This window comes from Myxocyprinus asiaticus, chromosome 30 (assembly GCF_019703515.2).
Source record: "Myxocyprinus asiaticus isolate MX2 ecotype Aquarium Trade chromosome 30, UBuf_Myxa_2, whole genome shotgun sequence".
Taxonomy (NCBI): Eukaryota; Metazoa; Chordata; class Actinopteri; order Cypriniformes; family Catostomidae; genus Myxocyprinus; species Myxocyprinus asiaticus.
In genome coordinates this window covers 10,133,684-10,146,227 of record NC_059373.1, presented here as the reverse complement: position 1 = coordinate 10,146,227, position 12,544 = coordinate 10,133,684, and the positions used below count along the sequence as shown (strand labels likewise).

General features: G+C 37.2%; 1 protein-coding gene across 2 annotated transcripts in view; it reads left to right on the top strand.

Moving 5' to 3' along the window:
• The window catches only part of LOC127421534 (voltage-dependent calcium channel gamma-7 subunit-like), a 40,893-nt gene extending 36,676 nt beyond the window's left edge, over positions 1-4,217 (top strand). For both annotated transcript variants that reach the window (XM_051664643.1, XM_051664642.1), the window contains 2 exons: positions 897-1,042; positions 2,647-4,217. In XM_051664643.1, the coding sequence (XP_051520603.1) occupies positions 897-1,042; positions 2,647-3,102 (602 nt within the window). In that variant the 3' untranslated portion in view covers positions 3,103-4,217. The remainder of the gene's footprint in view (positions 1-896; positions 1,043-2,646) is intronic.
• Positions 4,218-12,544: the final 8,327 nt, after the last annotated feature.

Here is a 12,544-nt window from a genome sequence, read left to right as displayed (position 1 = left end):
AGCATTGACAATTCTTTGATTTGGATGCTTACAAGGTGTAAATATGTTTCTTTCAGTTGTTATTGTCCTTAAAACATTTTTTGTCTATTTTGTGTATATAGTAGTTTCTTCCTTGTTTGATATCCATTTTTAAGTGGTGTTTGCTTAGGCATGCATCACTATTACTATCACTCTAGTGCTTTTCAGAACCCCTAACCTTAAATATTAAACTTAAAGGGATAGTTCACCCTAAAAATTGCATTATGATTTACTCATCCTCATGTTGTTTCAAACCCGTACAATTTCAGTTCTTCCATGGAACCCAACAGGAGATAATATGTTAGTCTCAGTCACCATTCAGGTTTATTGCATCTTTTTTTCCATACAGTGAAAATGAATGGTGACTGAGGCTGTCATTCTGCCAAACATCTTCGTTTTAGTGCTCCATGGAAGAAAGAAAAAAGTCATGCATGTTTTGAAAGACATGAGGGTAAGCAAATGATGACAGAATTTAAATTTTTGGGTGAACTGTCTCTTAAAGCATGTAACTTGTAACTTGTTTGTGATTGGCCTTATGATTTTTGTCTAGTGGATGACAAAACATAAAATATCCCTTAGACTTACATTGAAAGAGGTACTAGAGCCAAATCTAGGGACAAGAATATGTAGGCATAGCAGTGCTCTAGTAATGCACTAGCAACCACTGAGAATTCCTGAGCAGCTGCATAGCTGTACGTTAACAGCCACTCAAAACACTTTAGAAGCCACATAGCTATGCCCTGGCTACCACCCTCAACATCGTGGCAGCAAGTTTCACACAACTTTAAATACTTCAAATTCCTCTTCTACTGTACATTTTCTCTTGCATATATCATTTTGCATGATTTACCATTTTTTTCCCCTTTTCTCTTTTTCAGGTTTAAGTTTAGTGGTTGGTCTAGTGCTGTATATCTCCAGTATAAACGATGAAGTGATGAACAGGCCCCGGGAACCAGAGCATTTCTTTCACTACCATTACGGCTGGTCGTTTGCCTTTGCTGCCAGCTCCTTTCTGCTCAAAGAGGTCAGCCACAAAGTCCAGCAATTGCCAACATTTACACTCAAACTGACTGTGTGTGTGTAAGCACTTTTATCACAGAGCTGTTCATTAAAATGCATATGTGTTAACAACTTTCGCTGCTGTTATCTGCTAAACCAATAGGTCTACCCTCATCAGTATGCATTAATTTTAGCCTAGCTTTCACCAGGTGAAGGCTAATCACTTTCATTTTTGCTGTATATATGCTAATTCACTAAGTTCAGCTCAGTAATCTGTACATGTCATCATCTAGTTCAGCTGTAACCTCAACCTGTGTTCATATCATATATGTGCATATATTACTATAGTAACATTAGCCACTAGCTCAAACCATTTATGTAGAACCTGCATAAAATCTTGACTGTAGTTTTGGATTCATGTTCTCAAGTACCAGCTGCTACTCACATGCTATTGTGTTCACTCCTGTGATCTTGCCAATTTTAATGCAAATATGTATGTTATTTGCACCCCATGCATTGTGGTCACACTAGGCTTTGAGCATGCTAAATTAGGAAAACAGACAGGATGTGATGTCATGCTCGAGAGCTTCAAGTTTTAATAAATAATATATCACAAATAATATTATATTTTAAATGTTATAATAAACAGTCTACTTTCTTTCCTGCAAAACAAGCATAAAGCTTTGATATTCTTTATATTTCTTCACATGTGCTTGCGTTTCCGGCTTCCCGCATTTGCATTAAGGCTATTGATTTAATGGGTTAATTTAGTGTAATTAATTATATATAAAAAAATTTTTTTAAAAAACACGATAAAAACAAATTATGCAATTAATAATGCCCTGTTACCTAAATTCCTTAATAACAATTTCCCTTCCAATGGAGCAATTCAAGCTTGACCTTCATGTTTTTGCAAGTCTGAGTCAGAAGGGGGCAGTAAGTGCAACTCCAGCTGTAGAGGCAACACGCAGCTTTATGGGCAACAAACATTCTCTGAAGCAAATATTATGTGCAATTAATTGGAATTCATTAGACTGATTAATTTGCATATCATGTCATTAATACAATAAACATTTTAATCGATTGACAGCCCTAGTATGAATGAAAGTGAATGGAACAAAAAGTGTAGAGTGACTTGATTCTGACTTGAATAATTGGATAATGGTGCTAAAAGAGATTTCATCCGTTTTGCTAACTTCCGCCACTGTCAATTTTAACAACACGCCCTCTCTCTCCAACCCCGCCCTCCAAAAACAGGTTAGCAAACCTAAGACACTGAGGCGGAGTTTGGAATGGCATAATACCATACTACTACCATATTAATATAAACTATAAATAGTAATATCTGTTAGTAATAGTAGTCTGGTAGTATGCCATTCCAAAATTATTCCCATGCAGAGAGTGTTTCTGATTGGCTAAGAAAGTACATGACTCTTTTTTTGCTATTTACAGAGCCTAAGGCCTTTATAGAGATTAGTGTGATTTCTTAAGACTGATAGCTATCTTGTAGTTGTGACACTTTAAGTGTGGTTTTCAAAATAAACAAGCTTTGCAGCACCTCAACACCAGCACCAATTTAAAATAAACTGTAAATTATTTAAATGATTTACATGTTTTTGTTCTGTGTAGGGTGCTGGAGTTATGTCTGTCTATCTCTTCATGAAACGCTACGCTGAGGAGGAGATGTACCGGCCCCACCCTGCACTCTATCACCCTCGTCTGTCTGAATGCAGCGACTACAGTGGCCAGTACCTGCACCCCGACTCCTGGCCTCCTCCTCAGCGTGGACGCAGTGCCTCCGAGGTGTCCAGTGACATCTCCATTCAACTCAACCAGACCCCGTTGCCTCCTCCGGCCAAAAGCGGCAGGCCCTCCAATCCACCCTCTTCATCGGGGCCTTCCTCCGGGGCCAGCTATCACCTCCCTCCTGCTTCCTCCTCCTCTTCCTCCTCCTATCCTCACACTATCTACTCCTCCCATTCCGGTGGCCCCGCACCTCAGTCCCTACCAATGGCCACACCCCCAGCTGCTGTGCCGCCCCCTCGCTACCATGCCCACATGCGCATGAGTGCCTCCCCATGTTAGAAGAGTACTTCAGAATGTAGTATAACATGCGCAAACAGAAAAATATGTGTAACTTTATGTAAGAGGGAGGCTTAAAGGGGCTTTTAAAACTCCAGAGACTATGGGAGCAAAATGGAGAAAGGGGTGCTAACAAGTTGAAAAGATGTAGACAATGAAGCACTTCACTTACAATTCTGTGCCTAAGCCTGACCGATGTTTTACGTAGTAGATTTTCAGAGTGAGATTTTCAAGTGAGGGAATAGTGACATTAACATTTATACATATAGAAAGAGTTTATGGTGGAGAAAGAAAACAAAATTGTAGTGGAAGAGAAAATATTCAAAAAAGACTTGAATAAAATAGCTGAGAACAATTGTATACATATTTAAATTTGTATGTAAAGTGTGTAAATCTTAATGAAGTTCTTATTGCACATCATAACAAAATTTTCCGTCCCTTATCTGATATCATAGAAAAATTTTCTTTTTCTAACTCTATCATTATTTCATGAGAAAAGACTATTTATACCATTTTGCCTTGTTTGTACTGACAAGCAAAAAGACACAAATGTGATAGATTTCTTTAAATGGTGTAGCAGATTTAAGTGGACAAGAAGCATACATAATGTACATAGTGTATCAAGAGCAAAAAAAAACTCTACAAAATGGTTGTGTTGTCACCTAGTGTAGTCAAAAACCTAATTTTTATCATCTGGACATCCAAACATTTGACGCAAAGGTCCATGACCTAGGCACCACCCTCTGTTTTTTCCTTTGCTATCAATTTGTAATGTTTTTAGATTTGTACATGAAGGTAGATGTTCTAAAAAGCTGGCTGATATTTCCTTACTGGGATGTTGTATGCATGGCCCCATGGCCCTTAATATGCATTGTGTTTCTTGTGCTTTCATATTCAAAAGATATTTTCAAATAAGAAGTTTAGCAGAAATATAGCATGACAGAAATGGAAACTTTCTCAAATTTCTACCTTAAAGGAATATTCAGGCTTCAATACAAATTTAGCTTAATCAGCAGCATTTGTGGCATAATGCTGATTACCACAAAAATTACTTTTGTCTTGTCACTTTTATTTATAAAAAAAAAAAAAAAAAAAAAAAAAAAAAAAGAAAGCAAAAATCTGGGTTACAGTGAGACACCTAATTTGGAAGTGAATGGGGCTAATCCATAAATGTTAAAATACTCACTGTTTCAAAAGCATAGCCACAATATGCATATTAACTTGACTTTAGTGTGACCAATTTGCTGACTAACCTTTTCTGTGTAAAGTTATATCCAATTTAACACCTTCGTTGCCATGACAACATAACACATTAAGCCCTAAAACCCTAATACGACTGTAAAAATTATGTTTTAAACATTTTACAGCTCAAATAATAAAAGAATTGTAACAGAAAAATGAATGTAAGTGCTTTTATGAAAATATAAGCTTCACATGTCTGCCTTTAAAGGGGTAGTTCACACAAAAATGAAAATTTACTCAACCTCATGCCATCCCAGATCTTCTGCTGAACAAAAATTATGATTTTTAGAACAATATTTCAGCTCTGTAGGTCTATGTAATGCAAGTGAATGGGTCCAAAATTTTGACGCTCCAAAAAGCATATAAAGGCATCATAAAAGTAATCCATACAACTCCAGTGTTTTAATTCATATTTTCAGAAGTGATATATCAATATTTAAGTCCTTTTTTGCTAAGTTCTTTCTACTCCCTGCCCAGTATGGGGCGATATGCATGAAGAATGTAAATCACCAAAAAGAATATGAAAGTTACTGAGCAGGGAGGAGAACTGATAGTAAAAAAGGAATTAAATATCGATTGTTTCTCGCCCACACCTATTATATTGCTTCTGAAGACATTGATTTAACCACTGGAGTCTTATGGATTACTTTTATGCTGACTTATGTGATTTTTGGAGCTTCAAAATTTTGGCACCCATTCACTTGCATTGTATGGACCAAAAGAGCTGAGAAATTTTCTAAAAATCTTAATTTGAGTTCAGCAGATGAAAGAAAGTCATACACATCTTGGATGGCATAAGGTGAGTACATTTTGAGAGAATTTAAATTTTTTGGGTGAACTATTTCTTTAAATCCTCCCAAAATTGGCCCCATTCACTTCCATTGTAAGTGCCTCACTGTAACCTCCATTTTGGTTTGTTTTTTTTAAAGAAAAGGAGGGACCTGTCAAAACGATTTTTTGTGCTAATCAACATTACACCACAAATGCTGTCGATTAAGCTTAGCTTGTATTGAAGCCGGCACATTCTTTTAAAAATATTAGCTTTAACCTAAAGGAGGTTGTCTCCTGATCTCCTATACAAATGTGGACAAAATATTCTGCTGTGCAAGGGCAAAACACAGCAACTACTGTACACATTTTGTCAACATTAAGTTATGACCGAAATCACGTTTCTTTTATCTATGCAGATGACTTTGGCTCAACTATGCTCAGATTCAGAGAACATGGAGTATGAAAACTGCAGTATATAAAAATCCCCACTAAAAACCAATGCAATCAAAAAAAAAAAAAAAAAAAGTAATTGTTCTCATTTTTGTTGGCATAGTTACTGAGATTTGCCTTTGGAGTGCAATATTCCTTGACAGAATACTCTCCACTGTTCTATCATCATCTTAAAAATGCAGCATTTATTTATCTTTTATTACTACATCTAATAAGCTATTGTTTATTAATGTATTATTAGTAAAACTACTAATATATGTAAAATTATAACGGAAACTATTGTACATCAGTGCTGTGAGTAATACAGCAGTGTTACAGAGATCTGGTATTAGAATAATATAGGTTAGTGAACAGATAATGTACTGGACAGATTTTTTGAAGAAAACTGTAATTCCAGCTGAATGTGTTCCCAAACTTATCCATTTGGCTATTCTCTGATGTGCCCATAATGCTCCTTAAATTGCAAGATAATGCTTTTGAGATATGAACAGCCTCAAATCAGCACATTGGGAACATAAGGTACAGTACTAAAAATGCAATATGGAGGCCTTTAAAAGCAATATGCAATACAATGTTTTGCAATGTAATATAATTATATAATTCTCTTGTTCTGACCTAATAGTAATTCAAAGACTATTTTACGCATTCTTGCGCCCTCTACTAGTATCTCCTGCCATCTAGTGGCTCTTGATTATTATTACATCAAAGAATTCTGGCTATACTGTACCTTGTCTGAAACTGTACCACAAGCTGCATTAAATCTGTATTCAATTCATTGACTAAAATTAGGCAGATGAGTAAATCCTGAATCAGCACTTCTTTACCTAGTGCCTCCAGATGTTGCAAAGAGTAATGCGGTATAGAGAATCTGTACAATTTTCACACTAATAAATCCTTCCCATTTCCTAAAGCATTTAACAATTAGATTATTATTATAGGAAAATGTCCCCAACTGTAAATATAGTATATTAGCTACTATTATCATAATTAATTACCCTCTAACAAACTCCTCTAATTCTCTTACTTTAAATACTAAAAAAGAAAAATCATCATGCACTAAAGCATGAAACATCATTTCCTAGATTGTTATAAATGTAAATTGTTGTGTATAGAAATTATAAACATAAATAGTTATGAAATATGAATAGTTATGAAAACCAGGACTTTTTCCTGCTGGATAAGTGAAGAAATACATAGAATGACCATTTATATTATAGCCATATCACAGGTGAAATATGCAGAAGAATAATTATTATATGATATATTGAAAATGTAAAGGATGAAGAAGGTACAAATGAAGTCTGCATTTGCTGTAAGTCTCAGAAAAAGAAAAAAAAATGAATATATGTTTTCGTTTCTCATCTTAAATTAATAATCGCTTTAGAATAAGCTTTCCGCTCTCATGGTTTCTGATGCAATTTGTTGTCTTACTTTCTACACTGAGGGGTCTGGCTTATAAATAAGTATGTACCATTCTGCATGTCATTTTTTTCATCTTCGTATTTTTTACCTCTGTATCTTTTTTTGCTTTATCCCTGTGGGTTGCCCTTTGTCTTGATTTGTCTGTCTCAAAGTCCCATTATGCTAAAGCTGCCTCGCTCATTCGATTGGTCTTTTCTCCTTGTACACCTCATCTCTCTCTCTCTCTCTCTCTCTCTCTCTCTCTCTCTCTCTCTCTCTCTCTCTCTCTCTCTCTCTCTCAGTCCTCCCTGTCTTTAGTTTTACATATTTGAATTTAATTCTATCCCAGATTTGCATGCTTTCCATTCCATAATGCCAAAGCAATTGTGCCTGATATTTAAGATGATGATGACAATTATTATTATTATTATTCCAACTGTGGCATTTCTTCTTTGTAATCTGGAATTTGCTTAATAAAAAGAAATAAAATTTTTTTAAAAAAAGTCTTGCACATTAAATGTCTCATTTTTAGAAGACTTCACAGTGCATAGCATTTCTTGTTTTAATTTAGGACACACTATGGAGAATTATGCTTTGCATATAATTACAGTTTTTCTGAATTGCTAAAACTCTAAACCCCATTCTCTGAACCACATGCTCAAAGGCTTAAACCCATTTGTCGAATCAGTAACTTTTTTGGCAAAACTCTAAACACATTCTCTCTCACTAAAACACATTTCACACTGTGAGCACTTGTGTTGCAAAAGGGTAAACAGGCAGCAAAAGTTAAACACATCTGCAACACAGTTGTCATCGTTTACACACAACGACTCAAAATTGTTCACACTTGTTTCTAATGAAAATGTGTGAAAATGTGATTCTGAGGCTGAATTAATCTCTCAATGACTTTGATTTTGCAGTTGCACAACATTTTTGAGTGAGTGTACATTACAGTTTTTCTCGATTGCTAACACACAAAAATTGGTAGTGTAAACCATCCTCACGAAACCATTTTGCCAATTTCCAGCAGAAAGACCATGTACCCCAGTCTATAAACACTATTTACCCTTTTTGCCACATTTCTCTGGTCCATTCACACTTCTTTGCAAAAGTTTATACACACCTCTCACTTTAAGACACAATTGTCACCATGTTGTCATTTATAAAACACTGCCATTCAATAAGTAAACTCAAACCAGTGAAATTCAAACACCCTTAACAAACAATTGTCCATGTGTAAGCACTAATGACTAGGATATAAAGGAATAAAAAGGATAACAGGTAAGCTCACCTGTGTTTCAGAATCATGGATGCAAACATCAGAGAACGAGGCAGAGGAATGGTAAGAATGAGAGGAGGTGGACAAAGGAGAGGCAGAGAAAGAGGAAGAATAACAACAACAATCTCAAATGAGATCCGTGCTACTGTAGTGGACCATGTTGTTGTACATGGTATGATAATGAGGGAAGCTGGGCTGAGAGTACAGCCAAATCTGAGCCGTTTCAGTGTTGCATTGATTGTCCAGACTTTCAGGGATGAAAACAGGTACCATACCATGAAGTTGTAATTCTCTGTACTATATGTACCATGAAACTATATGCATTACAGTAGCAGAAGCAGACAATACAAAAAAAATGACATGAAGTTGAGGATTCATATTGTCAATAATGTGTGACAATGTCAAACACTGTTGTTTGTTTGCAGAATTGAAAGACAACCAATCCTTTCCTCAATCCGATAGAGGAGTTCTTCTCAGCATGGCGGTGGAAGGTCTATGACAGAAGTCCCTATGTACAGAACAACCTTCTCCAAGCCATGGAGGAAGCTTGTGGGGACATTGCTGTGGAGTCCTGTCAGGGATGGCTCAGGCATTCCAGGGCATTTTTTCCCCTGCTGTTTGGCAAGGGAAAACATAGCCTGTGATGTTGATGAAAATCTCTGGCCTGACCCTGGTCGGAGACAGAATGCTGACCAGTATGAACTGTTATTGCTATTATAGTACTGTAGCGTACTCTAACCCTCTTACCTAGGTAAAAATGCTCTGTTTCTTTCCTTGTTTTCTTAGCCTTTGTTTTCCGCAAATTCCATTTTGCCGAATTTGTGTTGGTGACTTGCAGTACATTACTGTGACCACTACAGTGACAAGCATGATTGTTCAAGCAATTGCGGTATTGTACTGTAGAATGTTTGAATGGAAAATAAACATCCTGTAATAAGGACAATTGTTGTATTTGAGTGATTGTATGATTCACACCGTGTCAAACTCATGGAGTGGAACGTTTCTGAAATTCAGGGACACCTTATTTTTATTGGTTCATGAAAACCTTTTTATAATAGTTTTCAATTCCTCCTAGCAGTGTGTAAAGCAGTGCCGGATTAACAAATTCTGGGCACGAAGGCATCATGGGCCCTTCCAACCCCTCCTCCTATTAACTCCACCTCAGCTAGTTATATATGTAAAATGTAGGTTACAAAATTCAATTGATTGTTCAGTAGGCTACAGCAGCCAATGAAAAATGAACAGCACACCATCTATAAATGTAATTAAATCGTACAAACCAGCAGCGAGCATAATAGCATGTAATAATAAATAAACATGCCTCTAACCTTAGAAGATCGGCCTTTTTCTTGATTTCTACCTTGAGAATTCAGTCATCAAAGTCCAGCTCTCTGACAATTTCGGACTCAATAGCCATCAGTGAAAGCGCACTAAGGTGTTTCTGACACATACTTGTTCTGAGTTCGTTTTTTATTCTTGCCATTTGCGAAAACGATCGTTCACCCTCACAATTATTTACAGGTAGAGTCCAGAAAAGTCTGAGGGCAACAAACATGTTTGGAAAGGTTGATTGTAGGCCATTTCTCAACACAGTCTGCAGCATTTTGAGGGTGATTTATCCTGTCACCTCTTACAAAGAGTTTAACTTGAATGAGCTTGTCTGCAAAGCTCTGATCCAAATCAGTTGGGTAAGCAGAGGAAAGTGTATTGGCCCGCTTATGAATATCACTGGTATCAGACTCCTTGCCATCAAACAGAACTCCAAAGCAATCATTCAGAGGCCTGTATGCATCCAGTCGTTGACTGAGACAGCTGTATAGCTGAGTAACTGATCAATCATCACACTGAAAGTGTCAACTTGAAATTTGTGGCTCCCCTCTATTGTGACTTCATGCTCCCTGGTTTCATCTGCAAATGCTTTCCATTTCCTTATCCGATGAAGGTTGTGCTGATAGGTCTGGCACACATCTCTAACACCCATGGCAGTCTTTTCAAAGTCTGAAAACTGATCCCGAAGTGATGCCACAAATGACAGCAAAGAATCCAGTAGTCACACAGCAGTCTTTAAATCAATGTCGCTTTTCTGCAAAAGCTCACTTGCCATCTTGAACCTGTGTAGAACGGCATCCCAGAAATGGGCCATGAAGGCTGTTTCCAAGTGTTCCATTTTGCCACACAACAAAGCTGCCTCATGTTGTGTATCAAGAGTTTCATGCATGTCACCTGACAAACTCCCCAAAGCATCCCTTATTGAGCTATAGTTCTTCCAAAGTGCTGATGTTGAGTCAGTGTGACAGCTCCATCATGTGCTTGATAGGGATTTCAGAATCATATTTACTTTGATGTCAACATTGTGAAAAACTTTATTGCACCGGTGAGTTGACGCAGTGCAAAAACTGTACATGGACTGCAGTATGCCAAAAAAAATTACTAGCTACTTGGCAGCTGTTCTCAATGGTATTGACACCAACCAAATTCAAAGAATGTGCAGTGCACGGTATGTAATGAATTAGTGGGTTTTGTTTTTTTAAATGGGCCTGAAGACCATTGTATCGGCTAGACATGTTACTGGTGTTGTCATATGATTGGCCGCGACAATTAGACATATCCAAGCCCAGGTCACTGATCATTGCAAGTACACTGTCAGCCAGGCTCACCCCAATATGGCTTTCAATAGGCTTGAATCCAATAAATCATTCAACAACTTTCCCCTCATTATTGACGAACCTGAAAATAAAAGTAAGCTGGTCATCATGAGATAGGTCCGGTGTTGAATCCACGATCGGTGGATAATTGCATGGCTGCAATTACCCGCATAGTTTTCCCCCCATTAGCACAATGAATTCCTTGCATATTGTAGAAGACAAATAGGTTGTACTGCCTCTACCCTTCTGACCATATTTCTGAATGTGATCAGCCAAAAAGGGATCAAACTGAGAAATCAGCTCTAAAATTCCCAAGTAATTTACATTGTGCGCTGATCCTAGAAGCTCATCGTCGCCATGGAATGGGAGGCCTCTCTCACTTAAAAATTTGATCACAGCAACAACGCGCCTCAGCACCTCTATCCAACACTTTCTCTCTCCCTCACTTTAAAAGGTGAGTTCCGATTGACCTCTATTTTTTCGCCCCACACTTTTCAGCCCTTCAAAACTTTCACAGTGGATGATAAAGTCTTTAAAGGGAATAGGGCCAAGGGATGATAACTTCTGAATAAAATGCAACCTTGATCACATTGCTCTAGTCTTCTCCCATTCCTTCAATACCAGTGAGAATGCCTGAGTACTCACTGCTTGCAGCTGCATTGGTGTAGATGAGAAGTTTTAAAAGCTCATGTGGTAGAAGGCCAAAATGGCCAGAACATAGTAGTGCCTGGCAATGTCTGCTCTCAGTCTCTTATTTTCTCCTCTCAAATATCTTCAATCTCATTTTTCTCTCCCTATAGTACTGTAATTTAAGTTTACCTCCCTTTTGAGCACCCACCTCTTCTGTGGGTTTTAGTTGTTCTCTTTATTACTTTGGGCCACTTTTGGGCTCTTTAGTGGTTGTTGTGTGCCTACAACACCTTTAAAGAAAATTTGCTTTTGATTTGTGGTATGTTACTTGTTTATTTTGGAGATTTCCTCCCTTTTCTTTTCTCCTTGTTCAATCTGCCATTGCAGGTTGCAACAACTGGTATTTCTGCCAAGTTAGTTCTACCAAACATTAGTGTGGGTAACCAGTAGGACTGTGTGTGGGGTTGGTAGTTGTTTGCTACATAGAATATTTGGCAGTTAAATACCCATTGGTACAAAGCACATTCAAAATCAAAATAAGCTTTATTGCCAAGTGTTCTATATATATATGTATATTGGTGATAGGAGAATCAAGTGCACACAGAACATTACAGTGAGACCTAGAATATAAAACAAGCTAAGAGTTTAAATAGACACAAATAATAGGACATATAACAGAATGCCAATAAAACAAAGACTTTTGTCATTTTTAATATGGCTCAGAGATTTATAAATACTCCAGAGAGAGCACAATGACAGCTAGTGTTATTGCTGAAATATTGCCAATCTCTGGTGGATACTGAAAGCATCTCTCTGAAGCATTTGAATAAAACCGCAATCAGTTTATTGGTTTTCTGTATAATCAGATGGCTGTATAAGTGTCTGGGGGAGCAGAAATTTTGTTGGAGTGACTGAAGTTGTAAAGAAATGAGTAAATGACAGAGGAGTGTGTGAGTGAATGGAGGTATTAGGAATGAGGGATTCTGAACATTACCTGATGTTCGCACCGTGCGCTTCCATTTTAGTA